Below are 25,332 nucleotides of genomic sequence, written 5' to 3' on the forward strand. Positions count from 1 at the left end.
CCAACTCCACCTGCCCTAGGGCACATCTGTTATCTGGACAGGCAGGAACATTAGCTATGCAGGATGTGTAGCACACTCATACTGGGAACACCCTTGGGGTGACCAGCGTGAAGTGGACACGACTTATGAAATTTTGCCATCTTGCGTGTTGTGGACCTCTGGACAGGTTGATGCCCACTCTCTACAGCAAGTAGCCATCTAGGGGATGTAGTTACCCCTAGGGCAAGTAGCCCATTGGCTATCCTTCACCCACCTTAACACACCCTAAATTGAGCATTTAGGGAACCCCCTGATCCTCTATTCCTGCTGACCTGAAGGACACCCCAAAGATGCAAAACCAGGAACTGAAGATCAGTGACTGACTCAGCGCCAATCCTGCCGGCCTGCTTGCCAGCTTTGACAGTCATGCCAAAGCTGCCTCGTCCTCCAGCTGCTGAAACTTCCAAAAGCCCAGGAAGACTGCCAGCCTTCACCCAGAACCAGGGAACTCATGTGGAGGAGCGGAGCTGCTCCCCTGCCTCCTTACAGCCACCCATGAGCTGCTGAAGAGTAATGTGGACTGCCAAAACCACTGCCATATACAGCACCATGGTCCCTGAGCCTTCTAGCCTGTGTTGAAGTGGGCAAACACTGATACCCTGGTCCCCAGCCTCTCCAGAGGCAAGGTCCATAGTGGGTACTTTGACCTTCATTCCACCGCCTGCAGACTCTTTATGCAGTCCCCCTTCACTGCGACTGCCTCCGGTGAAGGCGACTAGAAGGTCCACTGCACCTTTTCACCCAGAATCTCTGGACTGAGGAGAAGAGGACCACTGGTGTCCCTCTGTGTCCCAGGCTCATGAGTTCTGAGCCCACCTGCTTGTTCGGCTTGATTGGCCCCCAGTCCATGCCTGCAGCCTGTTTCTGAGGGTCCCCTAGACCGCGACTGCCTCTGGTGAAGGTAAACCAGACTGTCCAAACCACCTCTGCACCCAGATGGTCCAGACCGAGGACAACAGGACCATTGGTGCACCTATGTCCCCGAACATTGCAATAACGGAACCCACTCGGTGTTTCATTCATAATGGACTTTCATTCCACCCCTGCAGCAAATTTGTGGCCGGACCGATCCCCATAGACTTACATTGAGCACTTGACACTGAACTTCACCAGGCCTCCCATGTGCTGTCCGAGGTGACCTGTTGGTGTAGCCTTGGACCTTGCCCCATACGTAACCTAAGCCCAGTAGATTGGTCTTGTCAGTTGCTGTACTATACCTGTGTGCAGTGCTTGTTCTTCTTCCATAGGATAACATTACTGCATTTGAAAAATGGACTAGGTGTCAACCTTTTCAAATTGTAAAAATTCATAACTCAAAAAGTCCTCACCTGACTTCTGTGATCTTGGTATCAAAGTTTATATAAAAGTATGTGTTATTTTTTATAAATCATGAGTGTGTGCCTTACATGCTTAGCACTACCCTCTGATATGCCTAACTGCTTGACCACACTCACCAGAAAGAGAGCATTTGGGATTTCATTTGTGCCTCTCTGATACCTCTGGGGATTGCTTGGACTCTTTGCATAGTTTACCTTGTTTTGATCCACTATATAAAGAGCCAGCTTCCTACATTGGTGGTACCGTGGTGGGAAGAAAACTTTGTGTACAGTATCACTCTGTCAGTATTGTGATTCCACTAAAGAAGCCACAATTGACTTTAGTTGTTAAAAATATTTTTCATTGTTTGTATTTTTTCGAAATGTTTTCTGGTCTGTTAGGGCCTTGGTTAAGTCTCCCAGTGGTGTGGTATTTAGGAATTTTAAAAGGTACTAGATAGTTGGGCTTTAAAAACTGTTCAGAATTTTTTTTGATAAGATTCTAAAAAGGTCCTAACTATTTTAAAAGCCATGTCTAAATCAGCATGTTCCTTCCAGGAGCGCAACCTGGGCCCCTACAAAAACCTTGTGTGCCCAACTTACGGCCCTCTGCCAAGCATGGAAATGTACCATGGGGTATAAGCCCACAAAAGTTCATCTGCAGCAACTGCTTGCAGAAAATGATAAAACCGTGGCTAGTAAAGGAGCCCTCAGAGGAGGAGGATGATTTCCTCAGCACTCTCCTTGTTAGTAATATCACTGGAGGCACTTCTGATAGTATCGCCAAGGGATGGAGACGGTGGAAATGATGCACTCCAAAAACTAGCTAGGAGGATAGAATTAGGAGCTAAACTCCTAGCTATAGAAAAAGAAAGAATTTGAGATGGGTTTAGAGCTTCTCGTGTGGCAGCAAAACTGTAAATGGGGAGAAAAAAGTAGTGTTTGACCCTAACATCCCAACAGGGATTGTCCCTGGAGATGAGGAAGGTAATATCACCAAATGGTTCTCAGCCGTTGAGAGGGCTTGTAGTATGAGGTAGTTCTGTAAGACATATTAGGGCTCTCTACTCTGGTAGCTGTTCTCAGGCAAGCCCTAAAATACCCTAGTCCTAGAAATAGCTGGATTCCTTAGTGGGAGAAGGGTGGTAATCAGTAAAGACCTTCCCCTTTATTGTCTTCTTGGTAATGACCTCCCAGAAGTTGGTCAGACCCCAAAAGAGGTGCTGGCCCAGAGCCAGTCCTCTACCAAGGATTTTGGCCGTGCAGTGAATGAATACAAGTAGGCCCCAGACGAAAAGGAAAAGAAATAAGTGTAGGAAAGGTGTGCAACCTTTAGCCAAAGTTCCAGTAAGCCAAAGAGATTCTTCCTCAGTTGGGGAGAACTCCAAAGTTGGCACTGGTGAAGCCCAACCTGACCTCAAGAAGTCCTGAGTAGTTTGGTGACTGTTAAGCTTATGTTGGTGGCTCCTCAGCTGACAGAAAAGAGTGGAAGGATGATGTTTGTTACAGTGTTTAGTAACTCTCTACTCTACAATAGCAGACAGGCACCCTGAACCCAAAGAAGCCTATAACGTAGCCCCTTCTCCTGTCAGTGAAGAGCTAAAGGTGTGGTTCTGGGCATTGACAGCTGTCAGTGGCCTCTGCTGGGTGTTAGCTTTCATGGCTGCACTGTCCTTGGCATGATGGTCTGACCCCATGTCAAATAGCAAGCTAGACCCCCTGACTCTGTTGGACATGGTGGGGTCCCTACTCTTCCCCACTCCTGCCAATGTGGATCCAGAGCTTCTCGCATCCGGGCACTCCTGACCGATTTGACCTAAACATTTCTCTACAGTGTGCAGACATTGTCACCCCCTAAAACTACAGGGTTGAAACTGTCTCAGTTGTTGGTAACGGGCATCCACAACATCTCTCTATAGTGCCTCTGCTCTAAACACGACTCTTTGTAGTGCCACCTCCCAAAGACAAAAAAAAAAAAAAGACCTCACCAATAAGCTCATTCAGAGCCTGTTACTTAAGTTTCCCAGGGTAATTATGGAGATTGACAATGATATTGATGACCAGGGAGAGTAGGATAGTGGGGATATTTTTTAACCTGTCCTTGGCTACTGAGGAATCTGTCTCATTTGCAACAGTAACAACGAGGGCAGCAGAAGTTCTGGAGCTCAACCTGCCAACTTAAAATGTAAAGTCTAATGTCCTCAATGAATTTTAAAACCCAGGATAAATAAGCCAAAAACCTCTTCTCCCTCTTAATGAGGCCTTGACAGATGTTCTGGTGGGTACCTGGGTGAAACCAGGATCTTCCCGTAGTCAGTAGATGGTTAGCGTGGTGAGACAGGCCTGCTTCTGGACTCCTAGATGTTTTGGTACAACACCCCACTCCAGAGAGCCTAGAGGTCCAATAATCAACCGTTTAAACCCAAATTCATTCCCTATGACCCCACCTGAAGGATTCCGAGAATGAAGACATTTGTGAGGTGTATGTTTGCCGCAGTCAGCCTCGATCTGAGATCAGTCAATATGTCATGCCTTTTGGGAAAACATTCACATACGTTATGGGACAGAGCGGTAGGCATATTGCTTGATGTGCCCATAGACATCTTGCCTACTTTACAACTGCTTATCTTTGATTAAGATGATGTGGCAAAATATTCTATAAAACCTGGTCTGGACACTACCGACTGTCTGGGTAGGACAGTTGGAACAAGTGTGGTGCTCAGGATTTGCTTCACAAGCTTCTCAGATGTTCAGTAGTCCCTCATGGTCATGCCTTTCTGTGGCATTTAGCTGTTCGGGGCGAAGGCGGTCTCAGACCTTGAAGATTTAACAAGTGCAAGGCTACTGCTGTGCTCTGGACTCGGCTACTCTGGTTCAGCTACTCCCCCAGCTGCATCGCCCCCTTTAAATCTTGCGAAGGGGTTCCTACCAGAGGCAGACACTACATGCCTTAGCAACAAACGGCCTCCCACACCTTTCGCAGTTGGAAAGAGCTCCCAGGCCCTCAAGGGTAATTAGCTACCTGATCCCCACAGTGCCCACAAACCCTCCTCCATAGTCGCTGCATCACCTCTTTAATTTTTCCTCAGCGGCTCATGATTTCCCTGTAGGTTGTATCACCTTTCACTTCTCTGGATAGAGGACCATCCCTTCCGATCGTTGGGTGCTCTAGATTGTGTAACATGGATATTCCCTACCCTTCCTATCTTATCCCGTGGACAAGCCACCCAAACCCCAACACCTTTTGAAGGACCACATGACCATACATCACAGAGAAGCTCAAGTGTTTGTGGCCAAGAGGTTAATGGGGAAGCTGTTGGCATCAGATGTCTGGACTATTTGCTACTTCTGTTGTCTGTCTGGTGCTGAAAAAGGATGAATGCTCCACCCTATGAGCTCCTTTATCCTGAAGGACGAGTTCAGAATGGTCAGACTGGCCCAAGTTCTCTTTGATTGGGTTCAGGAGACTGGATGATTTTGGTTTTGCAGGACTTCTATTTTCACATGTGTTGTAGTCCCACATCCTAGAGCTGTAGTTTCAGGTAGATCATTAGCACTTTCAGTTTTTCATGCTTCCATTTGGCCTCACCAGTGCACCTCTGGTGTTCACAAAGGTGACTGAGGTGATCGCAGCCCATCTGGGGAAGTTGGAATGAAGTGGAATTAAGTCACACCTGACGCCTTCACAACAGCTCCTCTTCTGATCCATTCTTGATACAGTGCTTTTTCGAGCCTTCCCTCCGCCTCAGCAAATCCTTGACCTGGTCCTCCATGACAGCAGTTCTGAGGCTTCTGGGCCTCTTTGCCTCTTGTGTCCTGCGTGTGGACCATGCCAGGTGGCACATGCAGGCTGTGAAGTCTGCAAGCTCAGCACCAAGGGGACTTGTCAGGGCCCAAACAGATGTCAAAAAAGATTGCAAAAGATGCGCAGTGGTTATTACTCCATCTCAGTTTGATCAGCAGCAGACCCCTCTCCCTACCCCACCCAGAGGTAACGGTTGAGACGGATGCATAGTTGCTGTGTTGGGCAATCATGTGGGAGAGGTGGCGATCAAAGGACTCTGGTCTCTAGCAGTGACTTTCCTCCGCATCAACCTACTGAAGTTACGAGCGATTGACTTGGCAATGAAAGCGTTCCTCCCGCCCATCAAAAGGGAAAAGTGGTACAGGTTCTCACAGACAACACTACCCCCTTGTGGTACTGAATCAAACAGAATGTTGTGGGATTGTCGGTCCAGTGCCAGGAAGCTCTGCATCTCTGAAGTGGCTGAATGCTCAGGGCATCTCCCTGGTTACCCAACGCCTAGCAGGATCTTTAAATGCTAGGGCAGACAAACTTGGTTGTTCTTGCCAAGCGTTCATGTGTTGAGGGGTGGATGCACAGAGCCTTCTCCACCAATGTGGAGACCTGGCTGGATCTATCTGCCACTGCAAAGAACCTGTAGAATCCAAACATGTTTTTTGCCTTTAGTGCAGCAGTATCTTACCGTGGCAGCAGTTATCATCTTTCAGCCTTCTTATGCTAACTGGATCAGCTGTCCCTCCTTGGATTGTCTATGGTTTTATTCTTTTTTTTTGCAAGGGTTGCACCCACATGTTGCTACTAACGTCTTTTGTTGCCTCAGCGGAACCTCAGTTGGTTTCTTACCTGCCTGGTATGCACTCCCTTTGAGCCAATTCACGTGTCCCCTTTGTTTGCTAACATTGAAGACTGCATTCCTCTTTGCAAAAACATCAGCCAGGTGAGTTAATGAACTCCATACGTTAACAGTTGAACCACCCTCCACTTGGTTCTTCCCAGACCAACTTCTCGCCCCATCCCTCCAAGAAAAAACAGCACCACTGCTTTGCCGTGAAGAGGGTGCTCATCTTGTACGTTGTTTGGACCGGGGATTACCAACAGAAAAACAAACTATCAGTTTCTCAAAGATTTTTCACATCAGCTAAACCAGCTCAAGGGAGCTTTACGAAACAAAATCAGGGTGGAAGCACGCTACCTTGACATCCGAGCACCCAATTCACCCAGATGCATGGTAGCACTGCCATTAAACAATCTTTCCTTTTCACCGTGGTTGGTGCAGCCAGTGCAGAGTATCTCTAGACATAATAAGTTAGAATTCATGTGTGACCCTACCTCCTCCCTGAAAGACCTAATATAGAGGTTACATTAGGGCATTGTGAGCTTACAGCCAGTATAGCATTAATTAATATGTACTCCGCTTTCCACAAGGAAAAAGTTTACAATCCTTTCTGGACTTAAGCTGCAGATGGAGCAATATGCGGCTGCATAATATTCTAGAAGAGCTTCAAGCTACAAAACCATTCTTACAAGTAAGTTATTTTGTTTCCCCTTTCCCTACGAGTTCCTGAATATCAGTTGTATTTTACTTCAGTTTTAAAATCATTAAGAAGAAATGAAGCAGGGCAGTGGTGCTTATTAATTGGAGTATAGCTAGAATTGGCTATACTCAAAATACAGTTGTCTTTAAGTGAACTAAAATCATACAGTTGGACAGACCTATTGTTTACAGTGTATTAATTAAACGAAAAATTATATTTTGTTTATTGCCCATAATTAATTGAATCACCTCTGTATTTGATTTTGGCATTTTTCATTTTCATATATGCAAATACTCAGATGTTAATCATTTTATAACTGAATAAATGCTGCTAAGTAATAGTTTTTATTTATTTCACAGCTTCCAACAGAGAAAATGGTGAAAGTGCTTAGCATCTTGGAGAAAAATATTCAAGATGGAGCAAAGCTTTCAACGTTGCTAAACAATGCAAGTTAAAATGTTCCTGATGAATTTTAAATTTTAATTGCTTCTGTTTGTTTCCCCACTCATCAAGATTTTCTACTCCTCTCGTTTTACTCCCTTAGCTGCTTCTTTTGTCTTGCATTATGTTCAATCCATATCATATTTTGTACTGTTGTGCCGCCTTTTTTTTTGTACCATACGTTCTTCTAGTCCTTGTTTCTTCTTAGATTTTCTGCCTCTTACTGTTCTTTTATGTTTACACTCTTTTACTCTGACTCTGCATTGGTCCGTATTAAGTTCTCGCCATCTCATCAAATATCATGCTGATTTACTTTCAACTGTTGAACGTTTCATATATTTAATTTATAATTAATTTCCCAAGTGGTAATCCAAAGAAACATGCATTAATATGAAATGTACAAGCGAAGACTGGTATATTGTTTCTGGCAGTTGGTTACAGTATGGCTGTTTACTGGCAAAGTTGATCTGAAGGAAGCCAAACAAATGATTGTTTGTCCGTCCATATGGCATCTTTGTTGTTATCCATCAACACTGAGCCAACCTACCCAGAAAACGTATTAAACAACATTTCTTTAACATAGCCATTATAAAACAAACTGTAACTGTAGTTTTGCACGTTTGTTGGCTTCATCCTTTAAATCGTTTCTAGTTAAATTATTACATTTATTTTAAACCAGACCTTTTTGGGAAACCAGCTTTCTTTTTATTTTTAAAAACTTACTTAGCTTTTGTACTTTTAAAGCTGTGTAATGATAATCCTTTTTAAACAATTTAAATAAAAAAAATGAATAAACTATACCAAATCTAAGCTATTTATTTGCTGGTTTGTATAGCACGCTTAACCACTCTTGCCTAAGAGCACTTTGGAGTAGGGATACGCAGTATTGTTCGGATGATAGTACTCTGCAAACCTGAAGGTCTAGTACGAAGTAGTATGGTATGTTAATTCTCAATATGCTGCTGGATGACCCAAAATCTTAAGAATATCTTGAGAGATCTGAGGGCCAATAGGGTAGGTGATATTTTGGTCCTAGGCATGCTTATCTTTTTATGGAGGGTTCCTCTAATGCATTTTGTGATTCCACATAAAGGTCTTAAATATGCAGTGTTTCATGAATTCAGTGAAGACTGAAATGACTTGGAGATTTGGTGCCGAAGTATTTAACTTGGTCTTTTACTTCCAGAATGACAGCGAAGATGAAGATAAATTATGGCGTGATCTGATCATGGAGAGAGTTACAAAATCTGCTGATGCCTGTCTTACAGCAATTAATATAATGACCTCGCCCAACATGCCAAAAGCAGTATACATAGAAGATGTGATAGAAAGGATAATTCAATACACAAAATTCCATTTACAGAACACTCTTTACCCACAATATGACCCTGTCTACAGAGTGGACCAGCATGGTTAGTAAAAATAGCATAGATGTTTGACCGAATAGAGATTACTTGCATTTTGTTCCTGGCTTTGTAAGTCTTTTTCTGTGGTTGCTTTATAGCTGCAGGTCATGAGTTTCCTCCCACACAGATGCCATTTAAGGCTCCAGAAATGTCTGAAATTTGTTAAGTCAAGGTCATGTTAATGCTTATAGTCTGTACTCTCATCGAATGTTTGTTCATGTTCGCAATGATACATTTGTCATTCTGGATAAAAAATTTGTGAACACATCTTTTCACACTTTTCCATTATGGATGGCAACATTAACTCTGTTTTTTCCCTACCATTGTTGCTAAAAAAAAATATATATATATATTTCCCAGTTCCCACAGAATATTAAAAATTTGCACGATGTTGAGAGCAATAATACAAGGAACTATCTATTTTCTTTTTATTGTTTACCATTTACATTGTTTTCTTTTTGAATTATAGTGGTCTTAAGTCCAAAAGTTATTTACACAGCTATTAATATTGACATGATTTCATAGCTACTGCCTTGCATAATTTCTTAATTGCATAATAGTTACTGGAACAGGATGTTCGATGGCATGTGTAGCTGCAGATACACATGCTGTGCACATCCCGCCATCTGGTGTTGGGCTCGGAGTGTTACAAGTTGTTTTTCTTCGAAGAAGTCTTCACGAGACCGAGGGACTCCTCCCATTTCGACTCCATTGCGCATGGGCGTCGACTCCATCTTAGATTGTTTTTTTTCCGCCATCGGGTTCGGACGTGTTCCTTTTCGCTCCGTGTTTCGGGTCGGAAAGTTAGTTAGAATCTCGGAAAAATCGTCGGTATTGTTTGCGTTCGGTATCGGGTTAGTTACAACAGATCGACACCGAATTGAGAAGAGCTACGGTGGCCCGTCGGGGTTTTTCGATTCCCGTCGGGGCCTGGTCGGCCCGGCCATGTGTCTCTTCAAGGCTGATGGAACGGACCCCATTCCGCTTCTGTCCAAAATGCCATAGCAAGTATCCATATACAGATCAACACCTGGTCTGTAACTTGTGTTTGTCACCGGAACACAGGGAGGATACTTGTGAGGCCTGTCGAGCGTTTCGGTCGAGGAAGACACTCGGGGACCGAAGAGCAAGAAGACTGCAAATGGCGTCGGCGCCGACAGGACAAGGGTGTTTCGAGGAGGAGGAAGAAACATTCTCCATCCAGAATTCGGACTCGGAGGAGGTCGATCCCGAAGAAACGCCGAAAACCGTGAGTAAGACGTCGAAACAAAAAACTCACGAAAAGACTGCCAAAGCCCAGGGGACGCCACCGCCAACAGGCAATGGCTTAACCCGAAAAGTAGGTGACCGTCCATCGGCACCGAAAAAGGGCGAGCTGGTGTCGAAGTCATCCGACTCCGGTCGAGATACAGGCACACAGCAATCTCGGGCCCGAGAGAGTGGCTCCGAAAAGATTCGGCACCAAGACAGCATCACCGAAATTGGTCGGCACCGAGAGGGCACAACGCCGAAAAGCAAAAAGATTTTGTCGGAGCCGAAAAAAGCAGCAGAAAAGGTTTCGGTGCCGAAACATCCGGCATCCGAACCGAAAATGAGTTCCTATTCAGAGGAACAAGGACTGTCCTCTCAAATGAAGACACACAGATTTGAAGAGGAATTACAAACAATAGAGCCAGATCACACGCAAAGGCGGCTCTTTATTCAAAAAGATACAGGGAAGATCAGCACTCTTCCCCCAATCAGAATGAAACGAAAACTTGCCTTCCAAAACAAGGACAAACAGCCACAAGCAAAAGTGCCTAAACAAATAACACCACCACCATCCCCACATCACTCTCCACAACTATCACCGGTAGCCACTCCACCAATGATGCAACCCCCAACACATACGGGGATGAGTCAAGGTGACCCTGACGCATGGGACCTTTACGACGCACCAGTGTCAGACAATAGTCCTTAGTGCTATCCAGCAAGACCCTCGCCACCTGAGGATAGTACAGGCTACATTCAAGTGGTATCAAGAGCAGCAGCATTTCACAATGTCAGCCTTCACTCAGAACCCATTGAAGATGACTTCCTTTTTAATACACTGTCGTCTACGCACAGTCAATATCAAAGTCTGCCAATGTTGCCCGGAATGCTAAAACACTCCAAACAGGTGTTTGAAGAGCCTGTCAAAGGGAGAGCCATTACTCCAAGAGTAGATAAAAAATATAAACCGCCACCAACAGACCCAGTGTACATCACACAACAGCTATCACCAGACTCTGTTGTAATTGGAGCAGCGCGCAAAAGAGCCAACTCTCATACTTCAGGAGACGCGCCACCTCCAGATAAAGAGAGTAGAAAATTCGACGCGGCAGGAAAAGGGTGGCAGCACAGGCAGCAAACCAGTGGCGTATTGCAAATTTGCAAGCTTTGCTAGCCAGATATGATAGGGCCCATTGGGACGAGATGCAACACCTTATTGAACACTTGCCAAAGGAGTTTCAAAAAAGAGTGCAGCAAGTGGTCGAAGAGGGACAAAATATCTCCAATAATCAAATTCGATCAGCAATGGATGCTGCAGACACAGCTGCTAGAACTGTCAACACAGCAGTAATGATAAGGAGGCATGCATGGCTGCGTACATCAGGATTTAAACCAGAGATACAGCAAGCTGTGCTGAATATGCCATTCAACGGACAGCAGTTGTTTGGGCCGGAAGTGGACACTGCAATTGAAAAACTTAAAAAAGACACTGACACGGCCAAAGCCATGGGCGCCCTCTACTCCCCGCAGAGCAGAGGCACATTTCGGAAAACACAATTTCGAGGGGGGTTTCGAGGGCAAACCACAGAAGCCACGACCTCACAAACAAAGCCCACTTACCAAAGCCAGTATCAGCAGGGAGGTTTTCGGGGACAATATAGAGGAGGACAGTTTAAAAGAAACAGAGGAAAGTTCCAAAGTCCCAAAACTCCTCAAAACAAACAGTGACTTCAAGGTCACAAATCCCCAACACATAACACCTGTGGGGGGGAGACTAAACAAATTTTACACACATTGGGAGGAAATAACAACAGACACTTGGGTCTTAGCAATTATCCAGCATGGTTATTGCATAGAATTTCTCAAATTCCCTCCAAACGTCCCACCGAAAACACACAATATGTCAAAACAACATATAGATCTAGGACTAGAAGTTCAAGCATTGCTACAGAAAGAAGCAATAGAATTAGTACTAAAAGATCAATTAAACACAGGAGTTTACTCACTGTACTTCCTGATACCCAAAAAGGACAAGAGCCTGAGACCGATACTAGATCTCAGAACATTAAATACCTACATCAAATCAGACCATTTTCACATGGTTACTCTACAAGACGTAATCCCACTGCTCAAACAACAAGACTACATGACAACACTAGACCTAAAGGATGCATATTTCCATATACCAATACATCCTTCACACAGAAAGTACCTAAGGTTTGTATTCCAAGGGATACATTACCAATTCAAAGTGTTGCCATTCGGAATAACAACTGCGCCAAGGGTTTTTACAAAATGCCTGGCAGTAGTAGCTGGACATATCAGAAGGCAGCAAATGCATGTGTTCCCATACCTAGACGATTGGTTAATCAAAACCAATACGCTAAAACGGTGTTCACAACACACAAAATATGTCATAGAAACCCTACACAAACTAGGTTTCTCAATCAACTACGCAAAGTCACACCTGCAGCCGTGCCAAATACAGCAATACTTGGGAGCAACAATCAACACAGCAAAAGGGATTGCTACTCCAAGTCCACAAAGAGTACAAACATTTCACAATGTAATACAAGCCTTGTATCCAAAACAAAAAGTACAAGTCAAAATAATACTGAAACTACTAGGCATGATGTCCTCATGCATAGCCATTGTCCCAAATGCAAGGTTACACATGCGGCCCTTACAACAGTGCCTAGCATCACAATGGTCACAAGCACAGGGTCAGCTTTTAGATCTGGTGTTGATAGACCGCCAAACATACATCTCGCTTCAATGGTGGAACAGTATAAATTTAAACCAAGGGCGGCCTTTCCAAGACCCAGTGCCACAATACGTGATAACAACAGATGCTTCCATGACAGGGTGGGGAGCACACCTCAATCATCACAGCATCCAAGGACAATGGAACATACAGCAAAAACAGTTACACATAAATCACCTAGAACTGTTAGCGGTATTTCTAGCGCTGAAAGTATTTCAACCCATGATAACCCACAAATACATTCTTGTCAAAACAGACAACATGACAACAATGTACTACCTAAACAAACAAGGAGGGACACACTCAACACAGTTGTGTCTCCTAACACAGAAAATATGGCATTGGGCGATTCACAACCACATTCGCCTAATAGCACAATTTATTCCAGGAATTCAGAATCAGTTAGCAGACAATCTCTCACGGGATCACCAACAGATCCACGAATGGGAGATTCACCCCCAAATACTGAACACTTACTTCCAAATTTGGGGAACACCACAAATGCAACAAAGGAAAACTCAAAATGCCAAAACTTCGCATCCAGGTACCCACAACATCAGTCTCAGGGCAATGGGCTATGGATGAACTGGTCAGGGATATTTGCTTACGCTTTTCCCCCTCTCCCACTCCTTCCATATCTAGTAAACAAGTTGAGTCAAAACAAACTCAAACTCATACTAATAGCACCAACATGGGCAAGGCAACCTTGGTACACCACACTACTAGACCTGTCAGTAGTACCTCATGTCAAACTACCAAACAGACCAGATCTGTTAACACAACACAAACAACAGATCAGGCATCCAAATCCAGCATCGCTGAATCTAGCAATTTGGCTCCTGAAATCCTAGAATTCGGACACTTACACCTCACACAAGAATGTATGGAGGTCCTAAAACAGGCTAGAAAGCCTACCACTAGACACTGCTATGCAAATAAATGGAAAAGATTTGTCTATTACTGCCATAATAATCAAATTCAACCCTTACACGCATCTACAAAAGATACAGTAGGATACTTACTACATCTGCAAAAAGAAATACTAGCTTTCTCTTCCATAAAAATACATCTTGCTGCAATTTCAGCTTACCTGCAAATTATGCACTCAACTTCATTATTTAGGATACCAGTCATAAAAGCGTTTATGGAAGGCCTAAAGAGAATTATACCACTAAGAACGCCACCAGTTCCTTCATGGAACCTCAACATTGTCTTAACACGAGTCATGGGCCCACCTTTTGAGCCCATGCACTCTTGTGAAATGCAATACTTAACGTGGAAAGTTGCATTTTTGATTGCCATCACATCTCTAAGAAGAGTGAGTGAAATTCAAGCGTTTACCATTCAAGAACCATTTATTCAAATACACAAAAATAAAGTTGATTTAAGAAAAATTCCCAAATTTTTACCAAAAGTAATCTCACTGTTCCACTTGAATCAAACGGTAGAATCACCAGTGTTCTTCCCACAGCCAGATTCTGTAGCTGAAAGAGCACTACATACATTAGACATCAAAAGAGCACTAATGTACTACATTGACAGAACAAAACTAATTCGAAAGACAAAACAACTATTTATCGCCTTTCAAAAACCTCATACAGGAAATCCAATTTAAAAACAAGGCATTGCTAGATGGATAGTTAGGTGCATTCAAACCTGCTATCTTAAAGCTAAAAGAGAACTGCCTATTACACCAAAGGCACACTCAACCAGAAAAAAAGGTGCTACCATGGCCTTTCTAGGTAATATTCCAATGAACGAAATATGTAAGGCAGCCACATGGTCTACGCCTCATACATTTACCAAGCACTACTGTGTAGATGTGCTAACTGCACAACAAGCAACAGTAGGTCAAGCTGTACTAAGAACATTATTCCAAACTACTTCAACTCCTACAGGCTGAACCACCGCTTTTGGGGAGATAACTGCTTACTAGTCTATGCACAGCATGTGTATCTGCAGCTACACATGCCATCGAACGGAAAATGTCACTTACCCAGTGTACATCTGTTCGTGGCATTAGTCGCTGCAGATTCCCATGCGCCCACCCGCCTCCCCGGGAGCCTGTAGCCGTTTAGAAGTAGATCTTAAACATTTGTACATCTGTAAATAGATTACTTGAAACTTTATTATGTACATACGCATTCACTCCATTGCATGGGCACTATTACTAGCATACACAACTCCTACCTCACCCTCTGCGGGGAAAACAATCTAAGATGGAGTCGACGCCCATGCGCAATGGAGTCGAAATGGGAGGAGTCCCTCGGTCTCGTGACTCGAAAAGACTTCTTCGAAGAAAAACAACTTGTAACACTCCGAGCCCAACACCAGATGGCGGGATGTGCACAGCATGTGAATCTGCAGCGACTAATGCCACGAACAGATGTACACTGGGTAAGTGACATTTTCCTTTATCTTATTTATGGTTTACTTGTTATATTGTACAAAAGTACATTGTAGGATGCTGGCTCTGTAAATACTATACCAAAATGAGGTATAATGTGCTCAGAGTTCAGGGGTTCCCCAGAGGCTTAACAGAGGTTAAAGTAGATAATAATGCTCTCTTTCGTGGTACTGTGGTCGAGCAGTTAGGCTTAACAGAGGGTAGTGCAAAGCATTTGTTATCTGCACAGTCAAGAAATGAGGCACACACTCAGTGACTAATTCCAGGCCAATTGTTTTTATGTAGCAAAAATGTTTTGTTAATTTTATTTCTAGAAAGAAAAGGATCTTTGTTGCAGGTAAGTACAGTTGTAAGTTTGTATCAAACATATGTATCAAATGTACTTTGTTTAGGTTTTGTAGCTAAGACCGTTCACAAGTGAGTGATACTTTTCAATTTGAAAAGTAGGCACTACAATTTTTCATAGTCAGTAGGTTCTGGGTAGGAATGTTAGCACAGGTAAGTACACGACTTCCGATTCCAGTCTTTGGGGATTAGGATGTCCACAAGTCAAAGTTTAGGTTGAAAGTGCACTACCAACAATACAGGGCTGGCTGTGTGTAGAGGTCAAGCCTTTGAGGCTCACCGCCAAGTGTTGAAGTTCTTGCAGAGAGGAGGTGAAACATCTCCACTGAGAGCTGGCTTTGTTCCTGACCCCAGCGAGCACAAAGGCACTCACCCCAAGGGGTCAGAAACTCGTCTCTCAGTGGCAGGCTGGCACAGACCAGTCAGTCCTCCACTGAAGGATTGAGTAAAATACAGGGTGCATCTCTAAGATGCCCTCTGTGTGCATTTTTTAATAAGTCCAGCACTGGCATCAGTGTGGATTTATTACTCTGCGAAGTTTGATACCAAACTTCCCCATGTTCAATCTAACCATTATGAACCTGTAGAGTTTTTGACAAACTCCCACTCCATAAACTTAATATGGCCATACTGTACTTACAGTGTTTAAGAAATGGACTTAAACGCTGTAGGGGCATATTGCTCATGCAGCTGTGCCCTCACCTGTGGTATAGTGCACCCTGCCTTAGGGCTGTAAGGCCTGCTAGAGGGGTGACTGCAGCAGGCAGTATTTTGTGTGCATGGCATCCTGAGGGGGGACGCCTTGTTGACTGTGTGTGTTGGTGGAAAGAAAGACAATCTGCAATGGCAGTGTAAATGTGTTGGGTGAGGGGTCCCTTAGGGTGGCACAACACACGCTGCAGCCCTTAGGGACCTTCCCTGGTAACAGGGCCCTTGGTACCACTGGCGCCTTTTACAAGGGACTCATCTGTGTGCCAGGGCTGTGCCAATTGTGGAAACAATGGTACATTTTTTGTGACAGAACACTGGTGCTGGGGCCTGGTTAGCAGGGTCCCAGCACCCTTCTCAGTCAAGTTACCATCAATATCAGGCAAAAAGTGTGGGGGGGTAACTGCAACATGGGGCCATTTTCCTACAGCAGCCATCCAGTCCTTTCACTGAATAGTCTACAAAAAGATCTCAGGATTCACTTGAGGTTTTGTGAGCCCCCTGAACCTAATTCTATACTCACTGGTGAATCCAAAGCCCTCAATCAGGGTAGGCTTTATGAGGTCATAGTATTCAGCATCTGCTCCAGTCAGTGTGAGGAGTTTCTACCTAGACTTACCAGTGAACAGTTCCCAAAGGAGTGCTCCTCAGTGAGACTTTTTCACTTGTCTCATTCCACAGGCCATCTCAAAGGCTGTGAACCACTTGGTGATATCATCACCCTCATGCTTGGGAACTATGCATTTGGGGCTTTCAGGGTCATAAGATTACTCTCTATCCTTAGGTCTTATGTTGCTGCCACCATTAATGGGTGCTAGGCCCATTTGTGACCTTTTCCTTTCCATAGCCAAGAGCTGTCTCTCCAAAGCTAGTCTTTTGGATATCCTTACTAAAAGGAGGTCATCTTCACTGAGGCTACCCTCAGTGTTCCCAGAGGACCTAGACTCCCCTGTGGGAGACCCAGATCCTGTGAGTACTATCCTTTGAGTCAAGGGCATTTGGACCCTGTCCCCCTTTAAGGAAATGCCTCCTTGGCATGGTTACCCCCTAACATTTTACCTTTGCTGATGCTAAGTTATGATTTGAAAGTGTGCTGGGACCCTGCTAACCAGGCCCCAGCACCAGTGTTCTTTCCCTAAACTGTACCTTTGTCTCCACAATTGGCACAACCCTGGCACTCAGTTAAGTCCCTTATAACTGGTACCCCTGGTACCAAGGGCCCTTATGCCAGGGAAGGTCTCTACGGGCTGCAGCATGTCTTATGCCACTGTGGGGACCCCTCACTCAGCACATGCACACTGCCTCAGAGCTTGTGTGTGCTGGTGGGGAGAAAGTGACTAATGCCAACCTCACACTGCCTGTGGCATAGGTAAGTCACCCCTCTAGCAGGCCTTACAGCCCTAAGGCAGGGTGCACTATACCACAGGTGAGGGTATTTGTGCATGAGCACTATGCCTCTACAGTGTCTAAGCAAAACCTTAGACATTGTAAGTGCACGGTAGCCATAAGAGTATATGGTCTGGGAGTTTGTCAAACACAAACTCCACAGTTCATAATGGCTACACTGAAAACTGGGAAGTTTGGTATCAAACTTCGCAGCACAATAAATGCACACTGATGCCAGGGTGCAATTGATTGTAACATACACCCAAGGGCATCTTAGAGATGCCCCCTGAATACCATTTCGACTTCTAGTGTAGGCTGACCAGTTTCTGCCAGCCTGCCACACACCAGACATGTTGCTGGCCACATGGGGAGAGTGCCTTTGTCACTCTGTGGCCAGGAACAAAGCCTGTACTGGGTGGAGGTGCTTCACACCTCCCCCTCGATGAACTGTTAACACCTGGCGGTGAGCCTCAAAGGCTCACCCCTTTTGTTACAGCACCACAGGGCATCCCAGCTAGTGGAGATGCCCGCCCCTCCGGCCACTGCCCCCAGTTTTGGAAGCAAGGCTGGAGGAGATAATGAGAAAAACAAGGTTGAGTCACCCACCAGTCAGGACAGCCCCTAAGGTGTCCTGAGCTGAGGTGACCCCTACCTTTAGAAATCCTCCATCTTGAGATAGGAGGATTCCCCCAATAGGATTAGGGATGTGCCTCCCTCCCCACAGGGAGGAGGCACAAAGAGGGTGTAGCCACCCTCAAGGACAATAGCCATTGGCTACTGCCCTCCCAGACCTAAACACCCCCCTAAATTCCCCGGAAACTAGATTCCTGCAACCTGAAGAAACAAGGACTGCTGACCTACAAGCCTGCAAAGGAGGAAGACAACTGCTTTGGCCTCAGACCTACCGGCCTGTCTCCAACTTTGAAAACTTGCAACCAGCGATGCATCCCACCGGGACCAGCGACCTCTGAAGCCTCAGAGGACTGCCCTGGACTAAAGAACCAAGAAATTCCCGTGAACAGTGGCCCTGTTCAAAACCAGCTACTACTTTGCAACAAAGAAGCAACTTTAAAAAACTGCACGTTTCCCGCTGGAAGTGTGAGACTTCACACTCTGCACCTGATGCCCCCGGCTCGAGATCCAGAGAACAAACACCTCAGGGAGGACTCCCCGGCGACTGCGAGCCCATAAGTAGCCAGAGACGACCTCCCTGAGCCCTCACAGTGACGCCTGCAGAGAGAATCCAGAGGCTCCCCCTGACCGCGTCTGCCTGTAAAAAGGGACCTGATGCCTGGAACCAACACTGCACCCGCAGCCCACAGGACCTGAAGGAACTGAACCTCCGTGCAGGAGTGACCCCAGGCAACCCTCTACCTTGCCCAGGTGGTGGCTGTCCCGAGAAGCCCCCCGTGCCTGCCTGCACCGTTAGTGACCCATGGGTCCCTCCATTGTTTCCTAGCTGAAACCCGACGCCTGCTTTGTACACTGCACCCGGCCGCCCCTGTGGGTGTGTTTTTTGTGCCTACTTCCGGCCCCCCCCCTGTTAATCTACAAAACCCTCCTGGTCTGCCCCCCCCCCCGAGGACGCCGGTACTTACCGGCTGGCAGACTGGAACCGGTCCACCCCTATTCTCCATAGGCACCTCTTTGACCTCTGCACCTGACCAGACCTGTGCTGCTGGTGTGGTAACTTTGGGGTTGCCTTGAACCCCCAACGGTGGGCTGCCTATGCCCCAGAACTGAGACTTGTAAGTGCTTTACTTACCTCCTAATCTAACCTTTACTCACCTCCCACAGGATCTGTTGATTTTTGCACTCTGTCCACTTTGAAAATAGCTTATTGCCATTTTTACAGACTCTATATGATATTGCTTTTATTCAAAGTTCCTAAAGTATCGAAGTGAAGTACCTTACATTTACAGTGTTTACTGTAAATCTTGAACCTGTGGTTCTTAAAATAAACTAAGAAAATAGTTTTTTCCAATATAAAAACCTATTTGTCGTGGGAGTAAGTCTTTGAGTGTATGTTCCTCATTTATTGCCTGTGTGTGTACAACAAATGCTTAACACTACCCTCTGATGAGCTCGACCACATTACCACAAAATAGAGCATTAGAATGATCTGCGTTTGCCACTATCTTACCTCTAAGGGCCCTTGGACTCTGTGCACACTGTTTCTCACTTTGAAATAGTATATACAGAGCCAACTTCCTACACCCCCATAGTTAGATGACGAGGGGGGAGTTCATCCTCCTGATTCTTAACTTATTCCCCATCTGAAGGGAGGTCTTCCTCCTCAGTAGGGTGTACCAGTTTTCATTTTTCTGAGGGTGCAGCGATTCCTTAGCGCTCTATCTCAAGATGGAGGTAAGGGTTGAGATTGAGTTAGACCACCATGTCCTCTGAGCTGCTCATTTTGTTACTAAAGTTGGGGATTTGTTTTAGGAGCTAAAAACTACTTCTAGCCACTTACCCCTAACTATTGTAACTGTGAGACCAAAAAAAAAAACAAAAAAAAAATGCAAAAGGGGCCTTAACCAAGGCCCAAGCAGGACTTTAAAAAAAGAACAATTGCCAATTGAAAAATCCATTGAATCTAAAGGCAATTTTGGAACTTATTTGTGTGGTCAGATACTGGATGAGTAGTTCAGCAAATGCAAAGTCGTAGACCCTACTGCTGATGCACCAATGTAGGAAGCTGACTCTGGATATACTGTACGAAAATGAGGTATAGTGTGCACAGAGCCCAGGGGTTCCCCAGAGGCTAAAGTAGATAATATTAATGCTCTCTTTTGTGTTGTGTGGTCCAGCAGTTAGGCTTATCAGAGGATAGTGCAAAGCACTTGTTGTACACACAGTCAGAAAAAGAGGCACACACTCAGCCTAACTCCAGTCCAATTGTTTTTAAATAGGTGTAGAAAGTTCTCTGTATATACTATCTCAAAGTGATAGTGTGCACAGAGTCAAAGGTTTCCCCTTAGAGGTTGATAGTGGCAAAATTAGATAATACTAATGCTCTATTTTGTGATAGTGTGGTCGAGCAGTAGGCTTATCAGAGGGGAGTGTTAAGCATTTGTTGTACACACAGGGTATAGATGAGGAACACACACTCAAAGACTTAACTCCAGGCCAATAGGTTTTAATATAGAAAAATATTATGTTCGATGGCATCTGTCGCTGTAGATACGCATGTTCTGCAATAGCTCGCCATCTGGTGTTGGGCCGGAGTGTTACAAGTTGTTTTTCTTCGAAGAAGTCTTTCGAGTCACGGGACCGAGTGACTCCTCCTTTTGTCTCCATTGCGCATGGGCGTCGACTCCATCCTCGATTGTTTTTCCCCGCCATCGGGTTCGGACGTGTTCCTGTCGCTCCGAGTTTCGGAACAGAAAAAATAGTTAATTTCGGAAGATTTTCGTCGGTATTGTTGCGTTCGGGATCGGCGTACTTACATTCAACACCGCATCGAAGATCGAGGAGCTCCGGTGCCCTTCGGGGTAGTTTTTCGATCCTCCGTCGGGGCCTGGTCGGCCCGACCGCGTGCTGAGGAACGCCGATGGAACGGACCCCTTTCCGTTTCTGCCCCAAATGCCACAATAAATACCCCTACACAGACCAACACTTGGTCTGCAACCTGTGCCTGTCACCTGAGCACAGCGAAGACACCTGCGAGGCCTGTCGTGCGTTCCGGTCCCGAAAAACACTCCGAGACCGTCGAGCCAGAAGACTTCAAATGGCGTCCGCACCGACAGCCCGACGGGAGTTCGAGGAACAGGAAGAGGAAGGTACCTTCTCGATCCAAGACTCAGACTCCGAAGGATTCGACGATACACAAACCGTGAGTAAGACGTCGAAAACCACACAAAGAAACATTTACAAGGCCCAGGGGACGCCACTGCCACCAGGCCATGGCTCAACCCATAAAATCGGTGACCGACCGTCGGCACCGAAAAAGGCCCAAACGGTGCCGAGATCGTCCGACTCCGGTCGAGACACCGGCACGCAGCCTTCTCGGGACCGAGAAAGTGCTGGAGACAAGCCTCGACACCGAGATGCCGGTGTGGACACGGCTCGACGCCGAGACAGCGGCACCGAAACAGATCGACGCCGAGAGGTTTCGGCCCCGAAAAGGAAAAAAGTCACCTCGGAGCCGAAAAAACACGCAGACAAAGTTTCGATGCCGAAACAAACTGCAAGCGACCCAGCTTCAGGCTCTTATACAGAAGAGCACTCGCTAACCTCCCAAATGCAGAAGCATAGGTTTGAGGAAGAGCTACAAGCAACTGATGCGGACCATACGCAAAAGCGTATCTTCATTCAGCAGGGGACAGGGAAAATAAGCACCCTTCCCCCCATTAGGAGAAAGAGAAGGTTGGAGTTCCAGACGGAACAAGCACCACAACCAAAAGTGGTGAAAAGAGTTACACCACCACCCTCTCCTCCGCCCGTGATTAACGTTTCACCAGCACAAACGCCATCACACTCCCCAGCTCACACCACCATGAGCCAGGGTGACCAAGACCAGGACGCATGGGACCTATACGACGCCCCAGTGTCAGATAACAGCCCAGAGGCATACCCTACAAAACCATCTCCACCAGAAGACAGCACCGCGTACTCTCAGGTGGTGGCTAGAGCAGCACAATTTCACAACGTAAGCCTCCACTCAGAACAGGTCGAGGATGATTTCTTGTTCAACACACTCTCCTCCACCCACAGCTCCTACCAAAGCCTGCCTATGCTCCCTGGTATGCTCCGGCACGCAAAAGACATATTTAAGGACCCGGTCAAAAGTAGGGCAATCACACCAAGGGTGGAAAAAAAGTATAAGCCGCCTCCTACGGACCCGGCTTTCATCACAACACAGCTGCCACCAGACTCTGTTGTTGTAGGAGCAGCTAGAAAAAGGGCCAACTCTCACACATCTGGAGATGCACCACCCCCAGATAAAGAAAGCCGCAAGTTTGATGCAGCTGGTAAGAGAGTCGCAGCACAAGCTGCAAACCAGTGGCGCATCGCGAACTCCCAGGCACTACTTGCGCGCTATGACAGAGCCCACTGGGACGAGATGCAACATCTCATTGAACATCTGCCCAAAGACTTCCAAAATAGGGCAAAACAATTGGTTGAGGAGGGACAGGCCATCTCCAACAACCAGATCCGCTCCTCCATGGACGCTGCAGATACAGCTGCACGGACAATTAATACATCTATAACTATCAGAAGGCATGCATGGCTCCGAACGTCTGGATTTAAACCAGAGATTCAACAAGCAGTTCTCAATATGCCTTTTAATGAAAAAGAACTGTTCGGTCCAGAAGTGGACACAGCAATTGAGAAACTCAAAAAAGATACGGACACTGCCAAAGCCATGGGCGCACTCTACTCCCCGCAGAGCAGAGGGAATTACAGCTCATTCCGTAAAACGCCCTTTCGAGGGGGGTTTCGGGGTCAAAGCACACAAGCCAGCACCTCACAAGCCACACCGTCCAGTTACCAAGGACAGTATAGAGGAGGTTTTCGGGGACAATATAGAGGAGGGCAATTCCCTAGAAATAGAGGAAGATTCCAAAGCCCCAAAACCCCTACTACTAAACAGTGACTCACATGTCACTCACCCCCTCCACACAACACCAGTGGGGGGACGAATAGGTCATTATTACAGAGCATGGGAGAAAATCACTACAGACACTTGGGTTCTAGCAATTATCCAACATGGTTACTGCATAGAATTTCTACAGTTCCCTCCAAACATACCACCAAAAGCACAAAATTTAACAACACACCATTCCAATCTCCTAGAGATAGAAGTGCAGGCACTATTGCAAAAGAATGCAATCGAATTAGTGCCAAACACACAAATAAACACAGGAGTTTACTCACTGTACTTTCTGATACCAAAGAAGGACAAAACACTGAGACCAATCCTAGACCTCAGAGTAGTCAACACTTTCATCAAATCAGACCACTTCCACATGGTCACACTACAAGAAGTATTGCCATTGCTAAAGCTGCACGACTACATGGCAACTTTAGACCTCAAGGATGCTTATTTCCATATACCAATACACCCATCGCACAGGAAATACCTAAGGTTTGTATTCAAAGGAATACATTACCAATTCAAGGTACTGCCTTTCGGATTAACAACCGCACCAAGAGTCTTTACCAAATGTCTAGCGGTAGTCGCTGCACACATCAGAAGACAGCAAATACATGTCTTCCCATATCTAGACGACTGGCTAATCAAGGCCCATTCGTTAATAGAGTGCTCAAATCACACGAATCATATCATACAAACCCTCTTCAAACTAGGGTTCACCGTCAATTTCACAAAATCCAAAATTCTGCCACGCAAGGTACAACAATACCTGGGAGCCATAATAGACACATCAAAAGGAGTAGCCACTCCAAGTCCACAAAGAATTCAAAATTTCAACACCCTCATACACCGCATGTATCCAACACAAAAGATACAAGCAAAGATGGTATTACAACTCCTAGGCATGATGTCATCATGCATAGCCATTGTCCCAAACGCAAGACTGCACATGAGGCCCTTGCAACAATGCCTAGCATCACAGTGGTCTCAAGCACAGGGTCACCTTCTAGATCTGGTGTTAATAGACCGCCAAACTTACCTCTCGCTTCTGTGGTGGAACAACATAAATTTAAACAAGGGGCGGCCTTTCCAAGACCCAGTGCCACAATACGTAATAACAACAGATGCTTCCATGACAGGGTGGGGAGCACACCTCGATCAACACAGCATACAAGGACAATGGAACGTACATCAAACAAAACTGCATATCAATCACCTAGAACTTCTTGCAGTTTTTCAAGCACTAAAAGCTTTCCAACCAATAATAGTTCACAAATACATTCTCGTCAAAACAGACAACATGACAACAATGTATTATCTAAACAAGCAGGGAGGGACGCACTCCACGCAGTTAAGCCTGTTAGCACAAAAAATTTGGCATTGGGCAATTCACAACCAAATTCGCCTAATTGCACAGTTTATACCAGGGATACAAAATCAACTCGCAGACAATCTCTCTCGAGATCACCAACAGGTCCACGAATGGGAAATTCACCCCCAAATACTGAACACTTATTTCAAACTCTGGGGAACACCTCAGATAGACTTGTTTGCGACAAGGGAGAACGCAAAATGCCAAAACTTCGCATCCAGATACCCACACAAACAATCCCAAGGCAATGCCCTATGGATGAACTGGTCAGGGATATTTGCTTACGCTTTTCCTCCTCTCCCTCTCCTTCCTTACCTGGTAAACAAACTCAGTCAAAGCAAACTCAAACTCATATTGATAGCACCAACTTGGGCAAGGCAACCCTGGTACACAACGCTGCTAGACCTATCAGTGGTACCCTGCATCAAATTGCCCAACAGGCCAGATCTGTTGACACAGCACAACCAAAAGATCAGACACCCAGATCCAGCATCGCTGAATCTAGCAATCTGGCTCCTGAAATCCTAGAATTCGGGCACTTACAACTTACCCAAGAATGTATGGAAGTCATAAAACAAGCAAGAAGGCCATCCACCAGGCACTGCTATGCAAGTAAATGGAAGAGGTTTGTTTGCTACTGCCATATTAATCAAATACAACCATTACACACAACTCCAGAACATGTAGTGGGTTACTTGCTTCACTTACAAAAATCTAACCTAGCTTTCTCTTCCATTAAGATTCACCTTGCAGCAATATCTGCATACCTGCAGACTACCTATTCAACTTCCCTATATAAAATACCAGTCATTAAAGCATTCATGGAGGGCCTTAGGAGAATTATACCACCAAGAACACTACCTGTTCCTTCATGGAACCTAAATGTTGTCCTAACTAGACTTATGGGTCCACCTTTTGAACCCATGCACTCCTGCGACATACAGTTCCTAACCTGGAA

The 25,332-nt window shown here is 45.5% G+C and overlaps 1 protein-coding gene across 17 annotated transcripts in view; it reads left to right on the plus strand.

The window, feature by feature from the left end:
- NIPBL (NIPBL cohesin loading factor) overlaps positions 1-25,332 on the plus strand; it is a 1,341,000-nt gene that overhangs the window by 623,405 nt on the left and 692,263 nt on the right. For all 17 annotated transcript variants that reach the window (XM_069221119.1, XM_069221174.1, XM_069221201.1 and 14 more), the window contains 2 exons: positions 7,055-7,141; positions 8,323-8,548. In XM_069221119.1, the coding sequence (XP_069077220.1) occupies positions 7,055-7,141; positions 8,323-8,548 (313 nt within the window). The remainder of the gene's footprint in view (positions 1-7,054; positions 7,142-8,322; positions 8,549-25,332) is intronic.

The sequence above is a fragment of the Pleurodeles waltl genome, chromosome 1_1 (genome assembly GCF_031143425.1).
Source record: "Pleurodeles waltl isolate 20211129_DDA chromosome 1_1, aPleWal1.hap1.20221129, whole genome shotgun sequence".
Taxonomy (NCBI): domain Eukaryota; kingdom Metazoa; phylum Chordata; class Amphibia; order Caudata; family Salamandridae; genus Pleurodeles; species Pleurodeles waltl.